The following is a 24,659-nucleotide window of genomic DNA, read 5'->3' as shown; positions in this document are numbered from 1 at the left end:
TCGCAGTCCGACAGAACAACGGACCCCATTCCCCCAACCCCGGCCCACCCAGGGGCCCGCATGGGAGAACTTACCATTAATGGGCACTTTTTAGATCGCAGATACATAAGAGGTGACGGATGTGGGAAAAGAGAGAGCGAGGGAGAAAGGAGGAAGGAGAGAGAGAGAGAGAGAGAGAGAGAGAGAGAGCGAGAGAGAAAGAGAAAGAGGGCATAAGCAACAATCCAGCATGAGAACCTGTTACAGTGTTTGAGTGCTATGCTATACACGGACCAGCTTCGGCCCAGTCAGGGTGGGAGGAGGTTGGGGGCTGACTGATGGATGGTGGGGCAATATAAATGACAAAAGTAAAAAGAATCAAACGAGGGAATCGTGGATTTAAGGGAGGGGGGCGGGGGAGAAAATGAATCAAACAAGGATATCGTGGATTTTAAGGAGGGAGAAGAAAATGTTGGCTTTGTGAAAGCGTGCCACGTAAATTTAGGAGGAATTCATTAAAAAAAATCGAGCGTGTTTTGGGGTTTGACAAAAATACACACATGAATCATTATGTTGCTTACCCCTTCCCGCTTTGAAAGATTTTTGGGGGGCTGGGGGTGGCAAAATATTTTTTGCCAAGCATATCGGACATATTTGGGGACATAATGGCAGAGTTGGGGTTGTGGGAATTGTGAATGGTGGCATCAGACAAAAATTAATGGCAAAGTTGAGGAGTAACTGAAAAATGACCCTGCTACTGGATCAATTTTCAAATGATAAAATAATAATAATAATTAAAAAAATAAAATAATTGTAATTATAACCTGCCATTTTCTTTAATGACAAAATATTTGTGCTTAGCATGTCAGCCATATTTGTGGAGCACGTCTTCAATGACTTACTGACCTGCATACAATCATGAAGAGTTGTTCATTTATTTGGACACTTCTATGACGAACAATGTTATTTATAATTTAAAGTGGAAGGAGTAACGTGAGCTTTATGAAGTATGGTGTCAAATAACTTAGTAGGCCCTTTTTGGGATAATGGTGCAAGTATCTCGGAAGTTTCTTTGGTCGTAAAATATTTTTTCGGTATTTTTTTTAAGCTTAGCATATATTTGCGTAAAATGGCGGGATGGGGATTTTTTGGGGAATTGTGAATGTCGGCATCACCATAATTTTGTGGCAATTCATATAAAAATGACGGCATTTTTGGGTTACATGAAAGTAAATATCCCCTCTCAAATTATAGCGACAAAATACTTTAGCTTATCATGTCACGTCAATTCTGTTCCCCAGCAACAGTGGTTAACTCCTTTTTGCACTTGTTTGACAGTTAAAATTATTTCTATCAAATGTCGGTGGAGTTCATAAAACATTTGAAATGGCGACAGTTTGAAGTCCGGAACACTTTTTTTTTTTTTCAAATTCTTGACGCCATTAATTTTCTTCATTATTTTGACAACTGTCACCGCTGCAACCTCGTGCCAATCGGGCCCCGTCCCGCTTCATTAAAAACTAACGGCGGCATATGGCGGTGATGAAAGACGCCCCTTTAAGTTACGCGCGCTGTTAAACTCCCCTTCTCTTTCTTCTGGAGAACTCAAAAGCGTGGCGCGACGCCCCCAATTTGTCGTCGTGTGATGCGTTACGGGGGCCGCGTCGTTTTATCATTCCATTTCATCGGGAAGCGAGAAGCAAAACACAAACAAGTAGGCCGCCGACGGCGCGGGCGACGATGACATTAAAAAGAATAATAGAATAGCTCGTTGTGTCGCGGGGTGCGAGGGGGGTGCTGGGGTGTCTAAATGAAGAGGAGGGAAGGGAAGACATGAATGTTTTTGTTGAAGGGGAAGGTGGTAAGACTTGTTTCCGCCTCCCAAGCTGCATTTACTTGTGTCTAAAAAAAAAAAAAGCTAAAATGTAGACCTCGCCCAACCCCGCCTCACACACCCGCCGGTCCACACGTCTGTCCATGCATATGACAGGTGAAACACATATGTGACATCACACGCGGATGGGATGCAGCAAAGACAGTCCCCCCTCCCCCCACCAACACCGGAGAGACCCTGGTTTGAGCGGGAAGGTGGGGATGAGAATGAGGACGGGCGAGCAGGCAGGTATGATGAAGGGGAGGATCTTTGGAAGAAAATAAAAGAAATCAGGAAAAAGCTCAACAAAACTGAAACGATGGTGTGGGGCGGGGGGAGGGGGAAGGGGTTAAATCTGTGCTTTTCAGTCCTCAATTGTGTAAATCAGTCATTGCAGGTGTGACAACAAAGAAACGAGATTCACTGCCAATGGGCTAACTGTTGATGTCAAAGGTGTTGCGCAACATCTCGCCCTTATTCTGCTAGCGCAATGATCACTTCTGTGCCCGCGCTTCTTCTACGAGCATTTGTGTAGCGCACAACTTCCACCCACACTGTTATGACTTCTATCACTCTTACAGATGAGAATTTGAAATTTTGGTACAAATTTTAGCAAGCATCATGCAAGTTGATTTGCTTTCGCGGGCCACATAAAATGATGTGGCGGGCCAGATCTGGCCCCCGGGCCTTGAGTTTGACATAAATTAGTGAAACAGAGCAACAAACCCACTCGAAAAATGAATCGAAACAAATTGAATTGAGAAAACAAAAGTCAAAACCAAATATAAATAAACAAACGATAAAGAAAATCCTCAACTATTACAACCCTGCACTGGATCGATGCTCAAAGTCGGCTAACCGCTTATCAACCTGTCTTCAGAATCTCTTCTTCCCATTGTCCAATTTACAAGGGACTCAAGACTAGCCCATATGCTGTCATCCCCAGACTATAACGCTCTGTGCAGCGGCGAAATGTCCAGCCAACAAGACAACAGTTTTCATTTGTAAGCGTGGGGCCGAAAATAAGAAAATCGTGAATGAGGATAGCGGTTAGCCACTGATATATTTGGCTAGTCTTTAAAATACCGTGTACGCCCTTCCATCACGGGTTCCCGAGAAAAAAAGCCAGAAGGAAGCTTGAGAGAAGTGAACAATTTTCTTGAAGAACAACAGCGAGATGTTGTCTGGCGTTTGTTTCGGTTGCGGCATCTAACACAGTACATAAAACGGGTCCTCGGTGTCATCTAGCAGCACAACAGAAAGGAATTCTCACCTAAAATGGCGGTCGGCACAAAGGGGTCTGAGGGCGCGAGTTTGAGGAGGAAACAAATAGTTGCAGTCAATATCAATCCAGAGTGAGTTTAGCTTTAGCGTCTCTAGCGACAAATTCGGTGTGGGAAGTTTACCTGGGTAGAAGGCGCTGGTCGGGATGGACGTGCTCAGCGTGTTGGCTTTGGGCAGCGTGAAAGAGGAGGGCGATGATCCCGCTGCAAAAAAAACACAGTGTGAAAGAGGAGGGCGATGATCCCGCTGCAAAAAAAAAAACACAGTGGGATTTAGGAGGAAATTGTACAAAAAAAAAACATTAAAAAAGAGGAATAGATTAGATTTGAAGCGTTTAAATGCTCTATGTTCCTTTTTCAGGTTTTTGTGTTGGACACCACCATCACGCTTTGTATGTGAGAATCTTTTTCAAGCTTTTTTGCAGCTGCTTTCCGGTTGTTATTCTTTTTTGTTTGTTTGTTTGTTTGGCTTAACACTGTCAGGCTTTGTCACCGTCTGTGCATATTTTTCAGGATTTTGTTTCAAACCAAATCGGAGTAATGGACTGCTCAGATTGACCATAAATAATTTTTCATGACATGGGTGGTCACATGATGAGCTCTGGTTTGTGGTCCCATTCACTTTAACTTGGCGTTGGCTGACTTTTCCATCTTTTGAAGGATTTCGAAATGCATTCGCCTTCAATGCAGCACGCGCTTATCTCACTTTGCACGACACTGTGCATCTTTTTCAGGATTTTGTTTTACACAACACTGCCGGGATTGTCCATTCCGTGCTTCTTTCTCAGGCTTTCATATTGCTCACCACTGTCTCACGTTGTCTTGCTCTGTGCTTCCTTTTCAGGCATTCGCTTTCGCACACTGCCATCGTGCTGCATTCGCCTTCAATGCAGCACGCGCTTATCTCACTTTGCACGACACTGTGCATCTTTTTCAGGATTTTGTTTTACACAACACTGCCGGGATTGTCCATTCCGTGCTTCTTTCTCAGGCTTTCATATTGCTCACCACTGTCTCACGTTGTCTTGCTCTGTGCTTCCTTTTCAGGCATTCGCTTTCGCACACTGCCATCGTGCCTCTCGTCACGCTCTGTGTGTACGTGTGTGTGTGTGTCATTTAGCATACCGCTGTCCCTCTTTTGTCACGCTCTCATGTTGCGCTTCTTATTCAGGCTCGGTGCATGACTTGAAAACATCCTAGAAGCTTGTTAGCCTCCGCCGTCAAGGTTGATTTGCTCATTTTAGGAAGTCAGCTAAGTGGCCACAGTCACCATCAAGTGAACATGTGGATTTCAAAAGGGCATGTATGGTCGAGATTAAGCACAAAAATAAAGTGGATGGCGGATCAAACTAAATTCCAGAGTCAATATGCTCAACGTTGAGGCGCAAACACTGTTATTACGACTCGTGTCTAATCTATCACGTCTTAATCCCAAACAGCACTGTCACTTAAGGTCGCCGGCAGCGACGCCGATCATAAATCAGCCGTTTAAACCTGAAAAGCTCGCAGACAACAGATCCGCAGTCCACCCCGACAGACAGTTAATCAAGGTCAGCGCATCATTGGGGCTCCTGCCTGGCAGGGGTGTGTGTGTGTCTGTGTGTGTGCGGCTGTTTATGTGTGCTCGAGGAGGGCTGCTCTGGTTGCTTAATCTGACGCTCAGGAGGCGGGATTATGGCGAGTGGAGCCCCCCCAGGCGCAGATTTAGCCCAGCTGCCCATCAACGGAGGATTAAACGGACCCCGCGAGAAGCCGAAATGAAGAGGTCACCGCGTTGCGATTGTGTGCGGGTGTCGTAGTTTAAGGGGCAGAAGTGAAAAAGTGCGTCCCTGTTTAAAGTGTTCATTTATGGAACAGAATTGAAAAGGTGTGAATCACTCGCTGTGCTCGGAAAAAAAAAAGTTTAAATCCATAGTAGAACAAAATATATAAACATTCATCCATTTTCCGAACCGCTTTATCCTCACACGGGTCGCGAAGGGTGCTGGAGCCTATCCCAGCTGTCTTCGGGCAGTAGGCGGGGGACACCCTGAACCGGTTGCCAGCCAATCCGCGCTCACACTCACACCTCGGGACAATTTAGAGTGTTCAATCAGCCTGTTTTTGGAACGTGGGAGGAAACCAGAATACCCAGAGAAAACCCACGCAAGCACGGGGAGAACATGCAAACCATGCACAGGAAGCCGGAATTGAACCCGGTACCTCTGCACTGTGAAGTCGACGCGCTAATCACTTGACTACCGGGCCACCCGATATATAAACACCTATACTATCATATAAAAAGAAGGACAGAGGGATAGAAGTCAACAATATTGGACTTTTTCTTCCCGTCGTACCTCGGCCATTGAGGGGGAGCGCGCACTCGCTGCGCGCGTTGAGGGTGAGCGCGCACTCGCTGCGCGCGTTGACGGTGGTGAGCGCGCACTCGCTGCGCGCGTTGAGCGTGTGGCTGTGCGTGTCCATGAAGGAGAGTGCTTCGTCGCAGTTGGTGCCCTGCTCCGTGTAGCTCTTGTCCATGGAGTTGACCATCACCGTCATCTCCTGGCGAGTGCTGTTCAGCGTCTCTTTGCGCTTCTTGGCCAGTTTCCTTTCAAAAAACAAAACAAAATCAAAGTAAAAAACTGCTCCCATTGACCCGTAAAGTCATTTTTCATAAGAAGGCGGCTCACAATCACATCATGAGCTCCGGTTTGTGGTCACATTAACTCTTATGAGGTGTTGGATGACTTTCCCCCCATCTTTAAGATCAACAAAAAATGTGTAAAGATGTGGAAAGGGGTTGGACTTACTGACCCAAATCCATCAGAGGTCATCATGATTGAACGTCCACCATCTTGGACATCATGGTGTGAACTCACAACATTATGTAGTGACCCACTTTGAGACCTTTTTTTTCTCACTATTACAACTGCCATGCACTCCTTCACCCAAAATGACCAAATCCATATTTAATTCATATTTTTAAAAAAGGTCGTGAGTTATTTCTCTTTTTTACGTGTCCTAAACCTCGGATGGGTGAAAGCTCCAAATATTTCTTTTTATGATAATAACAACATGGTCAAGTGATTTATTTTATTTATCTACACAGTGGTGCCTCAGTTTTTGAGATTAATCCGTTCCAGTAAGTCGGAGTAAAACAGAATCGTACGAAAACTAAAGCAATGTTTCCGATCAGAAGATCCCCCAAATCGGCCTCAAGTTGGCCTAAATCGGATCAATCCATCCCAGACACTCATAAATCAACAAAAAATACATTTATGGAGAATAACTGCTCAAGTTGGCCTAAATCGGATCAATCCATCCCAGAGAACCCATAAATCAACAAAAAATACATTTATGGAGAATAAATATAGTTTTGCATACAGATAAGTGTGAAATTAAGATGTCCTTTATTGTGAAATAAATACGAATAACTCATCAAGCGGATGTTTCCCTTTAAGACTTGATGGCGTATGGAATGCAGGAGGAGGAAAGATAGCGAGTTATTTTCCTGAGTTTTTTTTTCCCTTGGATTCTATTGTGTTTTTGAACTTCTTTGTCAAACAGCTGCCACTCAGAACGTTCTTTTTTTATATTGTGTAAAAAGGGTTGAACACAAGGCAAGGCTCATTCCTCAATGCGAGTTTTTACAAACACTTCAAGGCAACAATCAGCCAACATTCTGTCAAAAATCAGGCCTTCAACTACTTTTGCTTGTTCAGTGAGTACAACCGCTAAATAAGCCAACTTGCGGACAAAGAAAGTGAGGTCAAACTGTGTTATTATATTGTGTGCTTTCATTTTGAAGGTCTGACATTTGACAGGATTTATCACCAATTTTGCCCAAACGTCAATACACCTCGATGCTTCCAAAGACTGCACATGAATGCCAGGATATCAATGGCCGAGTCAGGCTTTTTTTTTTGTTAAAAAAAACAAACGGATGTATGAAAACTGAAACAAAATTTGGCAGAAAAAATTTCAGTGACAACTGAATCTTATGAAAATTAGGGAATAGGAAAACCAAGGTTCCATTATAACTATATTATCGTCATTATATTAACGAATTAAGTTATTATTATTCCATATTTGCTGTGCAAAAAACTGTTTATTTTTTTTTGTTTTTTATAGCAAAAGAAACTGTTAAAATGAATAAGAAACTATTTTAAAAAAGCAAACATCAAAGTAAATGTGACTTAAACTGTGCCTGCACTACATTTTGTATGTACCATCCTGTCAATGATGGTTAAAAATTAAAAGTTAAAAAAAAAAAAAAAAAAAAAGATGAGTAGACCCACCGAGAGCGAATAGAGGAGAGGGATTCCTTCCTTAATCAATGTCATTTCTTTTGTTGTATTTCTTCTTTTTAATTACAAATGCTGATTGTTTCCCTCTTTGATTTCAAGCCCTCAGCTCCTCTCTTTCTGAATATTTAAATGTGATTTTTTTTCTTCTTCTTAGCTAATCACACCACTCATACGTGTGAAACCTTAAAAACCGGAAAGTCATTCGAACTTCAAAATGTGGAATTTCTTTCCCCCCCTTTTTGACAGAGTAAAAGGGAGATTTCCCACCGGAGCGTCTCTCTGAAGCAGAGCCTGACCTCAACGACGAAGGAAGAAGAGAATAGAAGAGCGTCCCCGCGGTGATTAATAAAACATTGAGTCAACGCTCCGTTATTCCACGAAACGGAGCTGGGATGCCGTCTGGAACGATCGCCTCGCCTTGATGACCCCTCCGCTGTGCTCTCCTGCTGCTTTTGTTGCCGCAAATCTCCTCTGTTTGTTCAATTTCCTGGCATATGGCGCCGTATGGGGAGACCCCCCACGGACCCCCTTGCTCCGAGGGCCTCGGCGTGACGCTAATGGCGCGAGCCGTTTTCCTCGGCGAGCGAGAAATTGACAAAGATGTGACATTTTGACGCTGCCGGATGCGCTCACTCTTTTTAATCTCCAATTAAGTGAGCCAACAACAACAACAAAAAAAAAAAAGAGGTCGTGGGTAAGTGCGGCGCAGGAGGAGGTGGCGGAAGAGCGTTTTCATGAAAAGCTAGGAGGCTTTACACAATCGGGATTTTGGAGCATCAGAGCGAGTTAAAAAAAATATATAAATAAACACGATAAATATATAAATAAACACGATAACCGAACTGCTCAGTGAATTGGACCAATCTATCTAATCTATTTAAACAACTTATTTGTTTATTCTAAAGTCAACCATAGTTTATCATGGGAGATTGGGACCAGCTCGGAACCACCAAAAGCCAAAATTCTTGTACAACTGACACCCACTGGGGGAAAAAAATAATTAAAAACTAACCGCGCCCAAAAAATTTCCCCAAAAACGTTGACAAGGATTCAATACATGGAAAATGCAGGGGCGAAACCCAACACCTGCCCCAAAAAGCTCCAAATGATTGAAAAAGATTGGAAAAATACTCTTGACTGTATATGACGAGAAATCTTGGATTATTAACGAGAGACGATCCTTGTCGAGTAAGAGATTGTTTTGGGTGTAATATCTTATTTTTCAGATCTGATCAATGAAGTCGGTGATCGATGTGCCAAATCAACTATTTTGTATAAAATGCAAAATATCTGCCGATCTGGCCCAACTGGTCAGATCTCTGTAAAGTCTGGAAAATAGCATATTGTACATGATAAAAAAAAAAAAACAAAAAAACATACAATGGTAACATTTACTTTTAAGAATGAAAACAGTTTTTGCCATAATTTTTCCTTTAATTCATTGCTTGTCCTGGCCATCTGAGGGCAAATATTATAGCCACACATTGAGCCACTCCACAGTAACCGGCAGTAATATTAGTCATTCCTTTAATTATCTGTCTACATGTGTTGCTCCATAGTTTATGTTCAAATATGCGTTGCTTAACCCTTTCATGCACCCTGTCACCTGATAACATGATAAGCTGTCCACTGGAGTAACCGCTGTCCCTGAAAGGGTGAAAGGGATATTTGTTAGCCCATCTATGGCGTTTTGCACTGTTAGCATTTTGCTAAAAAAGACTTGACTTAAACAATGCTATGTGGCTGCTTCATGGAGGGTATGTTCTTAACGCTGCGGGATGATGCCCAATTCAGATTAATGTTAAATCCAGTCTGTTTATGTCATTGTTCATATTACAAAACCAAACGCGGCTACTAATGTGAATGGAATAGGTTCTTGAAGTGCGTGCTCACAAAACGAAAAACGTCACATGACACCGCTGAGTGACATTCTCGTTTCGTTTCAGCATCTGCTACCAGTGGAAGAGGCGCCGGGCGGCGCGGCACAGATGAAGGGAAGCTGCTTGCTCGGCAGCGCGGCTGATGAAGATGAACGACGGCGCTAATGCTGCGCTAATTTATATGAGGGGGGAGTTTAATGATGGATGACTGGATTAACGACTTTAATGTGCCACCAGAGATAAGTTGGAGGAAAGCGTGCCGTAAAATGTTTGCGCAACTTGATAAATGGGGACCATTCGTCATGTCGCGATACCAACAACAAGAGCACTCAGATGAGCGTCAATCTGCGTCAGGGATCGTGAAATCCATGTGAGTGAACGGCAACGGTCTACGCGTAATGTTAGATCATTTTGAACGCTGCGCATGCTCGCAATAAAAACTTCATACTACTTGAAAAGGCTGACGTATGTGGTGGTGTAGGTTTTGCTGTTTTGGTTAGCGCAATAGCGATAAAGAGAATAACGAGTAGTAACCTGCCAGTTGTTAATGTGAACTGCAAATTTGAGGAAAAAAATAAATAATGACTACAGATAATCAACTAAGTGAAAAAAAAAACAAAAAAAAAACGTCATTGTCATTGTATGACATACAAATGCGATGCTAATGACAGGCTACTGTCAAACAAAACATCAACTAAAGATAACATGCTTTCTATTTAAAGCGCCTGCAGCCTCCGCTACTTGAATGCGAGCAAACAACGGCACATTCAAATTTGCCGACGTCGGGTCGAAATCTCCTGAGTCACAATTTGGTCAAATTAATGTTTTTTTTTGGGGGGGGGTTGTCCACGTGTGGGTGTTAATTTTACAAATTACTGACCAATCTAAAGTGTTCCAATGGCTTGCTCTCTTTAATGATGCAATGTTAGTGGTTGAACAAACATGCCGTTTTTTTGGGGGGGGGGCTCCTGAAAATGAATATTTTGGAGGTACAAGGTTGTGGCCCGACACCAGCAATATTACATAAATATTCGGGGTTCTGGTTTTAAAGAGGCTGAAAGAATCATGGCGTTTTCCATTCATTTCAATGGTGAAAGATGATTTGAGATCCAATTGTTTTTAGTTCAGAACGTGGTCAGGTGACTCGTATCTCAAGGGACCACCGTCGTCAACAACAGCAAAGCAGATGGCACAAAGCTGAGCGACTTGCCTCAATGCGCTCATCAAGGAGTGCCTACGCAGGGATGGGTGCACAGGGCGCCGCGGATGAATACTTTTGAGATGTGTACACGATTAAGAACAACCAGTGGAAAGTAAAACATTGCTAAAATCCATGCTGAGTCGCAGGGTTTTGAAACTCCGCCTTGAAAGCGTCATTTCCTGCTGTCGCCGTTTCCCCCGTTCGTTCAGTTGTGGGCTGAACTCCTGCAGCTCCGAGCCGCAGACACTGGCGCTAATGAGGCGCGACTGATGTCGTCGCCCGTGGCGTTTTTTTGTTTTGCCTCCGCAAACACCTCCGTGCACTCTCGCGCTTGTCTACTGTTATCCGTATACTTAGTATGATATATATTTTTTCACCTCCGCCAAGTAAAGTTTGTCTTGATTAGATTCGTTTTGGTTGTGTGCGAGTTCCAGTCGTTGAATTTAGGATGACACGTGGAATTAATCACACACTTGCCAAATTTTGAGATGTGTTTGAGCTCGTCATAAAAAATAAAATAAAATTTAAAAAAACAACATGAGAGTGCTTTAATGCGGATTCTTTCCATTTCAGTGCGCTCTCACTGCTTTATCTTTATGGGCGTGGAACGGGCAAGTTCCGAGTGAATTCATCTTTTTATACGCACATTTAAAATCTGCAAATGAACTATAGAAATAGAGAGACGATCTAGAAATAATCCACACTCAAAATAAAAATTTCATGCAATGTACAGTAGGTGCCATGTACTTCTTGCATTGGGTCCTCTTGCCAGTTGTTCCAAGATAATGGCCATATTGTGCAATGCGAATAAAGAGAAAGATGAATCCAAAGGCAAAAAGCACGCCGTTAGATTGTGTCACACAATTACAGTAATGCTGTCTTTGCACAATAGAAAGAAACAGAACGACTAAAAATAACCCTGCCTGTAAGAAAACAAGTCCACGGTCATTCACAATGGGATACGAGTCCTGTAATTAACGTGATCGCTCCTCTTCTTTCTCCAGTTATTTATGTTCAACAGAGGTACTTTCCTGATAAATAAGGAACCAAGTGTTGTTTCTGTCCCCTTTCACAAGGAACCAAATACAGTGGTACTCTAATTTATTGGTTCTGGAAGAGATTTCTGAACTAGAAATTTTTGTAAGTAGAGACGCGTTTCCAATGTAAATGCTCTAATCCGTTCCAAGCCCCCACAAAATTCAGACATAAATGTTTTCTAAAGCATACAAATGCATCAAAATATGTAACAAATATATGTTACAATCAGATCATTGTACAATAAATGAGAGTTGTGCATAATTTAAAAAACAAAAAATAGAGTAAAGAATAAAAATGATGGTCATTTAACTTTTAACCGCGTCATCGTTTTTTACCCTCTTTAGTCCATGTTCTCTCTCAGAAGTGGTTTTTGCCTGTAAAGAACCGATCCAAGGACGTTTGCTTTTGTCGGCTTTTAACAAGCCTTCAAAAATGTCCAAGGCAAACATCAGCATAGTGAGCGATCGCCAGACTGGTGAACACTTTTTTTGGCTGATTCACATTTACGTAAAACTATCGGAACACTTCATGGCCCAAGGGTCGAATAACGAGGACGCTCCAGAGACACACATTTATCTACCTACACAAATAGACACACACGGTAGAAGTCCCTCTTAGCCAATGGGATGCCAGGATGATGCTCGCTAACAGCCAATGGCAGAGCAGCTATAAGTATGTTGCGTTCAGGAAACTTTTTACCTTTCGTATCTTGAAATTTATTTCGTAAAAAGAGGCAATATTTTCCTGATGAGATGTTTCCTAACTTGAAAATTTCGGATGAATGCGCTAAATTTAATTCATGACCAGTAAGGATACCAAAAATTATGGATGGGTAAGGAACCAAAATGGCTCCCTTCCTCATGCTCCTGTGATAAATAAGATGCCAAAAACTGTTATTCAAACAAAAGGATCCCCATTGAACAGTTAATAAAGACGGCAACATCATAACATTGTTCATAACAAGAACTCAAGGCTTCCCCTCTAATAAACGGCTCCCCGCCACTGTCCCACAGGCTCGGGCCCTTCCTTTCCAATTCCTCGTCCTGCCCGCTCATCATCATGCAGCGCCGCTACGCCGCTGGATCTGCCAGACTGCTTGTACCAATTAGCGCGAGTCTTACTGCACGCTCGCCGCGCGCCGCCTTTAATGAAGGCGTTTGCTCACCCGCCTCGAGCGCGCTTGGGTTTCACACACACAGCGTTTAGCGTACCTCCCGTCTCCCGACGCTGTACTACCGGTTGTTTATGACATGGTTATGTACGAGCGCCATAAAAAGAAAGCAAGGGCATAAGCTTGAACTTGCCGCTTGTGTTGGTGTCTTCAGCAGTCAGTTACTCTAAATTAACAGTATCAATGGGTCTAAGAACATTGCAGCCACCTGAAAATGGAAGAAAAATCACCTCCTCCCAGGGGGGGTGGCCAGAGCGTGGTGGTCATGGCCACCCTTTTTGCGATGATTTAACTCCATCCCTGGCCGTGTCAAATGTTTTTTGTTTTTGTTTTGTCTATGCTGCGGGTTTCTCAAAAAAGATGGCGGACTGCAAATGGCCCCGGGGGCCGCAGTTTGGTCATCCCTAATCTAAAGGAATCCATACATTCGGATAAGCTTTAGGCTCACTCTTCTTGGAAAGCAGTTCGTTTCGCTACTGTTTGCTCGCGGGGCCTCGGCAGCCCTTGAACGTCCGACTGCCACGCCACCACGCCAATAACGCCCCGTGCGCCGTGGGGCGCCCGGCCAGCTGATTAAAGGCCACGCTTTTGACACCGCATATGACGGCACATGTGAACGCATGCCTAACGAGTATGCCGAGCGACTTCAGTTGGTTGCCACCTCTGGCGGCATTGGCTGAAGCGCATATTTTGGTGACGGGGCCTTTGATGTGTGCGAAGAAATATTCGCGGGATTCATCAATCATACAGATGACTGCTTGCATGTAGGGAAGAAAGACACGCCGCAGGATCCCCTAATAGCTAGTTTTTATTAATTAGGCATTAAAAGATTGATAAGAACATCTGCCATAAGGCAAAAAGTGTCCATCTAATAAATTTGACAAGTAGTGCGCTTGCTAGCATGTAGCTAAGACGCTCCCAGAGTAGGGAGCGTCTTAGCTATGACATGCTAGCTATTTTTTTTTTTATAGTTTTTTTTAATTAAGGGTAACAAAAATGAATAAGAACACCTGTCACAAGGCAAAAAGTTTGGATTTCATTCAATTAACCAGACTGTTCGATGCTAACATATATCTCCACGGTCTCATGTATAGGGTGGTGGCCAGCATGCAGGGAAAACACACCCAGAGAAGGAAATATATTCCATTTTTATTCATTTAAGAAACATGAATAAGAACTGACACGAGGTAAAATTTAGCATTTCATAAAATAAGTATGACAGTCCAACGCTAACCACATAGATTCATCAAATGACGTGTAACATGACGGCCAGCATGTGGGTGAGATGCTAATCGTGAAGCGCCTGTAGCTATTTATTAATTATGCGTTGAACCATGTTCCGCATGTACTGGCAAAAGTCTGTAGCTGAGCAACCAATGAAAACGTGGTTAAAAAAGTGAATGTTTTCAAAAAGTATTTTCACTGGCAGCCAGAACTATCCTGAAAAACATTTAGACTGGCGATGATGCCCCAGAAAGTTCGTCATTATTTATTAGACCTAAAAAAGTTTGCATTTGATCCAAAAAAAATACCAGTCGCCGATGATAACAGCGCGAATCTGCCGTATGATGTGTCATGTGACTGCTGTCATGCAGGGAAACTGCTTCCACGATGGCCTGTAGCAATTTTTTATGAATAAGGCGTGATCCCGACTGTAGTCACTTTTAAAAGTGTATACCGGTTAGCTGAAAAACCAATGGAGAGGTCGTTTATAAGGACATATTTTTAACAAGTGGCCCCCAGAACGGTCCTTAAAAACACATAAGTACACTTTAAACGCGGGAGGATGGTCCAGAGGAGGACCCAGTGACGGTTAAGAATTTGCCATGAACCCTTTCATGTACCCTGTAACCGGACAACATGATAAGCTTTCCACTGTAGTAACTGCTGTGTCAGAAAGGGTTAAAAACTTGTTCTCCCTGGATGTTAACCGGCTATAAAAAAAAAAAAAAGAGTTGAAACTGTCTTGTTTTGAACAACAACCTCCATTGGCCACCGTTAAATTCTTTTTTTTTTTTCTTGGACTAGTCATGATGCTCCAGAAGAGGTTCTCTTGTAAATTCTTTAAATTATTAAGTAGATTTTAAAACAGGAATGAGAGCCTTTCAGCCAATAAATGCACAGAATTTCAACCGATTCACTTCAGCAAGGCAACGTGAGCGACATGCCGAATGTATTATCTGCAGGTGCATTGTGGGATGTCCTTTTGAAGCGAGGCAGCCACCGTGCCATCTCTGCGATCACCACAGATTAGCCACACACACAAAAAAAAAAAAAAAAAAAAACCCGCTTCGCTGCACAACGTAAGCCTCTTCGCCGCATTCGCTATTTTGGATTGCTTTGTGCCTGTATGTGACATTTAAACTAGAAACTGGAAGAATAAAGTCACGAGTACACGTGCAGTAAGTCGAAAGCATGCCGGAGTGTGGTGGTGGGGGGAAAAAGAAAATCAGGTAAGCCAAACAAAAACGCATGAGATGGGAAATGTGGGAGGATGACGGGGGGTTGAAGAACAACTGCATGCGAGAAGCGCTAAAGCGGCTAATCCTGAAATGAAGCGTGGCATGTCCAAGAACGTGAAATAAGGAGGGTGTGGTGCCATTGGCATGCGTGCGGCTCAGAGAGAAAGCATGGCGACGAACATGGACGCCGAGTTTGGTTACTTACAGGTAGTAAGTGTAGGAGTGATAGGTTCTTCTGCCGAGTGGGGTGGTGGTGGTGGTGGTGGTGGAGGTGACGGTGACGGTGGTGGTGGTGGTGGTGGTGTTGGTGGTGGTAGGTTTTAAGCAGTGGAGGACGAGGAGAGAAAGGGGGAGAGGACGGGGATGGAATGGAAAGAAAAAGTAAAAATAGATTAATGTTTTTGGAACAAAAAAAAGAAAAAAAAAAGAAAAAAAAAAGAACAAAATCAGACATGGTGGCAACACGAGGATGCTCGGCTTTGTGAGGTGAGCGCGATGATCGCCGCGCAAGTTCACCATTGTATCGCCATTTACCTTGTCATAGTTGTCCTTAAAAAAAAAAAAATGGATATCCACTTTCAACAAGGCGTGCTGATGGTGTTCTTGGTTTGATTAAATGGAAAAATTAACGAGCAATTGTTCTTGTGTATTATTTAAAATTCCACGATTTTAATGAGTATCGCCGCACTGTAAAAAACATAACTTGTATTTTTTTTAAAGCACTTAGTCGAATAGCCCCAACTTAAAATTTCTGAATTTTGTTGCCTTGAAATTTTGACTTCAACCAATTTTTTTTTTTTTTTTACAGTTTTTTGGGGGGACTTATGAGAACTGTTGTTCAAAACATAAACATCTTCTTGAGAATAGCAATGAGCATTTGATGAATCCCCTTGATCGATTCAATGAGCAAATTAATGATCGACTGTGATCACTTTTAAGATTTAAAATGCTGCATTTTGCACAAATCGCCATTGACCACCGTCTACCTCGTTACGGATCATCATTCATTAAAAACATGCCTAAGAATGCCTGTCATATTTTCACCCAATAACGATATAATCCAGCATATGATCCATTTTTACTTCTGAACATCATTTGACTCCTTGCTAGCCTAAATGTATTATTTCTAGCATGTTGCTGAAGAACCAAAAAAAAAAAAAAACACATCTCATCATGCTGTGCTTTTCACATGTCTCATTTTGGCTTGCCAGAACCATCCTTCAAAACTCGCATGGCAGCGAAGGCATTACTTTTCTCGTATACACTATTCTTTTTTTTTCATGCAAACTGTTGGATGGAAATGTGATACACACATTATTCATAATAATAAAAAAGGTCCACATCTGACCTCCCAGGTCGGAACTTAACGAGACGCTTGCATGTCACCGCACGCAACTTGGATTAGCCTCCCCGACACCCTGGATGGCCCGAGTTATTTGCGGCAAATTCTCCTGCCTCGGCTTCGATTGAGCCTAAGTGAAAACAATTACCGCTCGGATGGGAACCCGCACGAAAAAATGAAAACTCTTCATTAGCGGCCGACAAAACACAAATCAATGGACGGGTTCCATTTTTACCTGTCTTCTGCTATGTTTCAACCCATTTAACTCAAAAGGAATAAAGAGTTCAAGCACAAGAGTAAAAAAATAAATACAAAAATAAAAATCTTCTGTCCCTGTGGTACTACACTACAGACGTAATTTGGCAATTTAGATTGCCCATGAGTAGTTTTCCTGCTTCCAGTTGGGGCTCATTAAGGTGAATTTTCTCGTCGGAGATGGTGAAGCACAAGTTGTGAAAATGGCCCAAAATGGCTGCTTTAAAAACAAAATGGCCGACTTTCTGTTAACTGTGGCTTTTTCATGTGTTCCGTTATGATAGACACGTCCAGCCAATTTTATGTCGATCAGGGAAACTTCTTGATCTACTTTCCATGGGGCGCGACTGAGTGAATTTCAGGGTGGTCAAAGATTTCAGGCATTTTAAGGTCCTCCTTACCTCTTTTCCAATGTATTTCACCGCATTTATGTCACCGACATCATCAGAATTACAGAACATGAACAAATCTTCTGTCCCCGGCACAACGTGACGGCACACATGGCAGCAGGATGGGAATAAAAAGTATAAACAGTCACCGTGGAGGGGAAAAGGCGTTTGATATTTGCAGAGCTTTGCGTCTTATTATCGCAGCCATATGAGCAAGGGGCCTTATGTAAACGTACCCTTTAGCTACGCATCCATACACTTTCAGAATATTTTACAGACGGGATTTTTTTTTTTTATGGCTTATCTCCCTCGCAAGGCTTCGCAAGCTCCCCGCCGACGGCGTTTGTTGGCGGGTACGGCGTAAAGCGATTAATATTTCCTCAATGGGGCGTGACTGCCTGATTGAATTCATTATTCACGCCAAACAATGCAGTCGCACAAGAAATGACCGCTTACCTTTTTTTCATGAGGAGCACCACGCCGAGGAATATGATGACAAAGAGCAGGATGCCGGCGATGACCCCGGCGATTTTCACCGTGTGGTCCGTCTGCTTCTCTGGCTCTACGGCGTCGGGTTTGCGGGTGGCGGCGCCTGGCAGCCCCCCAAAAAAAAAAAAAACAACGTAATTATATGAATTTGGTGGCACTAAACATGATCACCATGCCTGAGAAATTTTATGTTGCTCACGTTAAACTTTGCCACCATAGACATGACCAAAATGAACCTAAAATGGCCGCTTTGTAACCAAAGCAGCAAACTTCCCGTCTCATTTCGGGCATGATTTCTTTAAGACGTTTTGTAGGTCTCCCTCATGACAGACATTAAAAGCAATGAGAACAGACCCTCCTTGGTGGAGGTAATAAATAAAAAGCAGATCTTGTTAAAATTCCGCTGGCTTCCCACTAGCTGCGCGAGTCGCTCGGAGAATCTCAATCCCGCCGGGTGGGGGTTCGAGACGGGAATACAGACGAGCCTCTTCCACTTTCCCGACGAGCTCAAAGGGTGGATTTGTCACACGTTTGTGGTGAAGGAAAAAAAAAACCACCCCAAAACCCTGATGTGTGTTATCAGCTCCATCTATTCGCATCTGATTGCTAAGATGTCAATGCGACCAACGGAATGAGGAAAACGAAGAAAATCGATTGATAGCATCGCACCGAAGAGAGAACAATATGTCAGTGGGATGGATATGCATCTTTTGCCTTGATAAAGAGACAACACCGAGTCACGATTGACTGACGTGACAATTCATCATTCTAAATTTAGGAACACCGATGATCAGGTGCAGGGCACTTTGCGTCTTATCGCCTTAAAAGTCTATTCCTCACGATTGAGTCTGGGCAATATCTCGGCCAAGCTCGGCTGACACGCAGTGTTTTGGTTATTTCAGGCTTTTAAAAAAAAATATATATATCTTTTGGGGTTTTATCTTTCCCCTCCCACTGGTCTGCCTCCAGCATCTTTTGTCAAATGCGCTCGGAGAGTTCCGGCCGCAAACGTGATTAAGCGAGGGTGAACTTATCTCGCATTGAGCTTCGCGCAGGATGCGGCGAAAGGTTGCGCGTCTCCAAGAGGACAATACGGAGTTGCCGACATTTATCTAAGCCGCTAAAGCTTTGAATATGTTTGTGGTTTTTCAACATAAATGCGTGTTGACTGTTTAACCTCGGCACATTGGCGCACACAAGAGATGGTTAAAAATCTAAATTTGTGTCTCATTTCAGCAATTTTGAAAGATATATAATGTCGCAAATAAATATAATGACTTGTGTTGCGGGAAATTTTCCATTTTCACCTAACTGGGCCAATATTTTGTGTTTATTTATCACAGGGGTGCTTAAGAATTTTTTTGTGTGTCTCCTTATAGCGGAAAACAATCAGGCCAAGTTTTGTGAAATTGGAATCACTGGTCGAGGTCATCATTGTTCAATTTGAGACTTTTTTTTTTTGTGTATTGTTATAATAGACTTTTCCCACCCAATTTCATGTTGTGAAGTGAAACTGGCTTTGGGGGATGAATTAAAAAAAAAATAATAGTCATAAGATTTGAAGCCTTTTCATGGCTAATCCTGAAAACGACGATCATCTTCGACACCACGCTCGAAGGCAAAAAGAGTTTCCCAATTTAGCGTTGCCCACCTGACGAGGATGCCTGCTTGGAATTGATGCTCAGGTGGAAGAATTCCTGAGGAAAAGTTTGTCAAACTATGTCAGAGCCAGTATTTAAATAGTTTGGGATTTTAAAAAAATGTTTTTCTTCGTTTCAGCTGAGTTTTTATAAATTTGAAATTTTGCTTTTTTTTTTTTTTTTTTTAATGTGTAGAGCATTTGTCTTGAGAAAATTTTGGGGAGGGGGTTCTGCTATTTCATTCAGTGAAATTGGTTTTGGGGAGCATTTGTCTTGAGAATATTTTGGGTTGGGGGGCCTGCTATTTCATTCAGTGAAACTGGTTTCAAGGCTGAATTTCCCTCAACGCGAATCTTCAGCCCACGTGATTAACTTTAATGCAGGCTGCGCCATTTCTGACCTGTGAGCTGGTGGTCACCGGCCGCTGGGGCGATGCGGAGGTACGGCGTGGTCAGCTGAGTCACCAGAATGGCGGCTAAGCGTGACACAGGGTGAGTAGATCCACGATGTCATGCAGCGGGTAGAGAGAGACACACACACACACACACATGCACGTAAAAAAAGAGAAACCACAACTCACAACTCTGCTGAGGTGTCCTAATATTTTTGTCTATGCAATGTAAGGCTGCTGAAACGAACATTCTGTGGCAAATGGAAAACGTAGTTGTTCTCCTTTCACAGCAGCCTTCCTGCTTTGGCATGGACGAGACAATTCTATTGATTTTTCATTTGACACACAACACAAAACAAACCAAATTGGCTGTGAGTCAAACGTTGCGTTTACTGTAGTTTGGAATTTCCGAACTAAATAGATGCAAGCATCCTTGAGAATTTGAATGAGAGCTAACAGAGGAGGGTTTAGGAATCTTGAAAAATCCATTGGGCCCATGAACCGTGAAGGCACATAAAGCGGGTTGACAACTGCCAAAATATGAACCATGTCATTCATTAGTTGAAGTCGACTCAACTATCCTTGCCTTAGTGTCGACTACAAAAAAAAATAAAAATAAAATCGGAAGTGGTTCAACTTCTACAATTGAAACATCTCTGTTCAAATGTGTTAATTGGTTAGAGACGACCACGCACAACAAATAGATATCATAGAACGGGGTCCTACCTTTGGTAGCGACCCGGACGCAGTCGATTTTGGTCTCCTGTACAAAAGAAAGACGGGAGATGGGTCAGAAAAAAAGGGATTACAAAGGATGACAAAAATGCATCTTAAGCAGGGTACATACAGAGACACGAACAATTCGCTCAGTGACTGCGACAAAGGCATGTACTTGAACAGGAGAACCTTTGATGCACATTAGCGCCAGCGAGCTAGCTGACAGCAACGTGTGTTTGGTTCCTGCGACAGACCTTGTGTTTGACTATATAATAAATAGATAGTTACGGCCTCGGAAAAGTTTAGCCCTCACAGAGAGAGAGAGAGAGAAGTTTGCCAAACACTTGTGCTGAAAAGAAGAAAGGACACAGGCAGGGACAAGGAGGTTTGTGAGCGACACAAAGGACACCGATGTTGTGTCCCTGAGCTGGGCCTGCCTGCTAAGGTTGACCAATGATGAGCCAGACACTCACCGGCCACTTTAATAGCCAAGCGCAAAACATTCTGTCCTTAAAATCAGAATTATAGCACTAAATTGAAGTTGGTGCTTCATGGCAGAAAAAAATAATCGCATATTACAACGCAGTAGAGGTTAAAAAAAAAAAAAAAGACTGATTTTGTATTTATTTATTATTAATTGTCCCCGAATCAGTTGGTTCGTGGTTTTGACACTCATTGACTGGTGCAGGAAAAGTTTGAGTATGCGTTGTATTCTGGAGTGTCAACTAGCTAATTGAATTCAACCCGGGCCTCACACGTTATTACCGCTGCCCTCCCGCAACGAACGTGCTGCCGCTGCTCAAGGAGGCCAGCGGTGGCACATTCTCATTCAGCTCTATCGACTGGCGTGCTCTGCAAATTGCTATCGAGCGGCAAGCGAGGAGGGACGTGGAGTGAGGGTCACGTAGCATCCACTTGAAGACTGGGGGCTGGCGACCCGTACGATCGGTCGGCTGGCTTTCCTACCGCCGCGGTCGCAAAACCACGCGACGATTACCGGCCACCCAACCGATGCACTAAATTTAAGTCTGGGATTTGGCAATAAATCCAAAACACAGATGCTGCTAGCTCTGGGTAATATGGCTGAAAAGTGTATCATGATACAAGTATTTCACATGAGGCGATAAATCTGCACTATATATCAAAAAAATATCGTCACCGCAATAACGGCATAGGAAATACGCGTATCGCTGCAGCAGCACATGTAGACAGACAATAGAACAATATTCAAAGGCATCTATTATTTATCCTCTGTGAAGAACAAATAATACTGCATATGACTGTGTCACTTACTTTAGTTGAGTGAAATCCTTTGTTTTGTCTGCATGAGTAATTTAGACTACCGCCCGGTGGACACACACACCAGGAGGCGCCGCAACGAATTCATCATGAAGCACCAACTGTTTAATCCTAACATTCTATCGAATTATGTTATTATTCAGATGTGTTTTTATGAACTGCTATTTTCCCCTTGGTCACCGGCACTAAGCATCTGCTTTGTCGCCTTACTTCAGTCCCAATGAGTGACTGTCGTTGACATCAATGCGTCTCACCCCGTTCGCGGTGCTGACGGCCTGGTAGTAGATGCTGTAGCTCTTCTGGGGCAGCAGCGGCGCATTCCAATATCCGCTGTAGGTCTTGTTGTCGCCCACGGTGAAGGGTTGCGGCCCGTGGATGCCGCCGGCGGGAAACTGGGCGGCAAAGTAGTAATGCGAGTTGAGCTGCGTGGCGTTCTGGAAGTGGATAGGCACCGGGTAGCAGCGCAGGATCTCGGCCGTGCCCCGCACCCGTCTCGGACGCTCCTCCTCCACCACCATCTGGTAGGCACTGCGAAAACAGCGCAACACGGACACCAACGTCTTCACATAGAGCAGGGGTCGGCAAGATAAAATGTTGAAAGAGCCATAAAAACAAAAAACAAATATGTCTGGAGCCGCAAAAAAATTAAAAGCCTTTTGAAGCCTTATAATGAAGGCAATACATACTGTATGGATCTATTTTAGCTATATTAGCCTACTGTCAAAATGACTACGTTGGCTACAAATAAACAATGTGTCTTCATGATTCAATTTTTTTTCTCCCTGCTGTTCATCCTGTAGTGCGGGAGAGCCCAAACATTTTTGACCGAAGATCTACTTTTCGATCAACCAACCTCCAGCGATCAGCCAGAACGGCCGCTAAGATGAACGAGGCAAGAGATACACTTTTGCAGCATGGTAACTATCGTAGCTCACGTGTACCATTTAAAAATGCTTCTCTCGGCCCTCCAGATTGCCATTCTTTGCCAGTACCCTCGGTGAATTGTACACGAAAGGCCGTTTTTTATTAATTTGTTTTTAATTTTTTTTTTTTACAACAGCCACCTGCCTGGCATCCCGCCCTGCTCATTAAAGTGTGTCGCCGACTATGATGCAAATCTTCATTGACAGAAATGTAATATTCATTCTACACATTTTTAGAGTATTGGAAAACTTTTACGAATGTTAGTGTCATGTTTGTCCTCCCACAGAAACCATATTAAAACAAAAAATATATTTCCTTCTCCCATCTTTTTCCATTTTCAAACAATTTTTGCAAAAGCTCCAGGGGGCCACTAGGGCGGCGCTAAAGAGCCGCATGCGGCTCTGGAGCTGCCGGTTGCCGACCCCCGACGTTGAGAGATCGGCATCCATGCATTCACATATTGGCGGGGAAGGGCGGTAGTTTTTAAAGGATAATAAATAAATATTCAACACATGTTGAATATTTATCATTCATTTTTTTATTTTTAGTTTTTTTTAGGTTTAATTTTTCAAAAATAATTTTTATGCAATTTTGATGAGCGGCAATTACATGCGCATTTTCTACTTGGGATTTCTCCCAAATAACCCCAGTTGATAGATCCTGCACACATGAGCGGCTCATAATTGCAAAGCCTTCTTGCCTATGCCATCTAAAGGAATGGAACACGGTGTCAAAGTTGGACGATCACTTCACTGGCCCCTTCAGTTGCTCCTGTGTGCAGTCTCTCTTTACCCTTTGTCCCGCCCACCACTGTAATTAGAGGCATCACCCGCTTTCCTGACACGATTAAATATTTCATCACATATCTAGCCACCGCTAAACAGGGAAGCCGCTGTGAACTTTGCCAATGGCGGCGCGAACGAGGGCCCTCGTGATTAAATGTCGGGTGAAAGCGTGCATGCTGTAAACGCTAAGGCGCACTTCATCATCCTCGCACCAACCGCAGGGAACAATTGATCATCTGCGCTGCGTGTTTGCCCGTGACCATCCGAGAGTACCTTAGCTAGCACATTCTGTTGATTTGATTCAAATCGGTCGCAGAAGCCATTCAGCTGTAAAGATTGATACAAATGCTTCAGTTGTGCGTCAGGATCTGAATATTGCATGCTATCAAACTGCCAACCGCAACAGAAGATTGAATCATTCGTAGCATTTAAGTTGTTGTTGTTGTTGTCAAATAATGGACAAGTTCAAATGCCAAAGAAACTATTTTAGAATGTTCAGCCTGACAAAAAACAATCGGGCACCCTTATTCTGAAATCAATACAGGTTAAGAAGGCGCTGCGCATTTTGTTGTAAATTACACTTGACTCGCCGCTAGTGCATTTTATCTACAAGTGCATAAAAATCCCGAGAGATGTTTTTTGGAAAATGTAAATGCCAATTCAATAAATATGAGAATACTTTCAGATCGTTAGACTTGAGAAAAAGAATAGGACACCTGAAGGAGGAGCTATATATTTTGTCTTCTATTCAATTTGACTCTCTAGAATGGTTGCGGCTATTATACTTTTGAGGAATCAGTCCAACTTGTTTTTCAGTAATAACAAAAAAAAAAAATGTGAGACGCTTCCACCAAGCCACAGAAATAAATCTGAAAATAGTTTGGGAAAAAAAATAACAATAGCTCACCCATATTTCTAAATCAATAAACATTTAGAAGAGATGACATTTTGACTTAGTATAATGAACACTGCCTGAAAAGGTTTTACTTTTTTTTTTTTTCGTGACAGGCATTTTTGTTATTGCGGTTGTTAACATTCAAAAACCACAATTAAATAATTTGAGAATTTTGGGCCAGAGTAACGTTTCATCATAACACTCGGTGGAAGTTTCACACGCTACACCGTTAAGTGGCACAGTTTCACAACACAAACACGTTTTCATGCATGTAACATTTCCGCATTTAACATCTCGGTAGTAATGAAGCCGTAATCACGACCACGGCGCAAATATCGGCGGCAGCTGAGAACGGACCCT

General features: G+C 43.0%; 1 protein-coding gene across 1 annotated transcript in view; it reads right to left on the bottom strand.

Moving 5' to 3' along the window:
- The window catches only part of LOC109524158 (protein tyrosine phosphatase receptor type M), a 157,626-nt gene that overhangs the window by 30,161 nt on the left and 102,806 nt on the right, over nt 1–24,659 (bottom strand). The window contains exons 12-19 of the mRNA XM_019883806.1: nt 21,950–22,223; nt 20,406–20,442; nt 19,689–19,763; nt 17,616–17,751; nt 5,472–5,722; nt 3,259–3,339; nt 3,126–3,152; nt 75–86 (exon numbers count right to left, since the gene is read on the bottom strand). Of these exons, the coding sequence (XP_019739365.1) occupies nt 75–86; nt 3,126–3,152; nt 3,259–3,339; nt 5,472–5,722; nt 17,616–17,751; nt 19,689–19,763; nt 20,406–20,442; nt 21,950–22,223 (893 nt within the window). The remainder of the gene's footprint in view (nt 1–74; nt 87–3,125; nt 3,153–3,258; nt 3,340–5,471; nt 5,723–17,615; nt 17,752–19,688; nt 19,764–20,405; nt 20,443–21,949; nt 22,224–24,659) is intronic.

Source organism: Hippocampus comes, unplaced genomic scaffold (assembly GCF_001891065.2).
Source record: "Hippocampus comes isolate QL1 unplaced genomic scaffold, H_comes_QL1_v1.1 scaffold159, whole genome shotgun sequence".
Classification (NCBI taxonomy): Eukaryota; Metazoa; Chordata; class Actinopteri; order Syngnathiformes; family Syngnathidae; genus Hippocampus; species Hippocampus comes.
The sequence above is the reverse complement of the archived record's forward strand: the minus strand, read 5'-3'. Positions and strand labels throughout refer to the sequence as shown.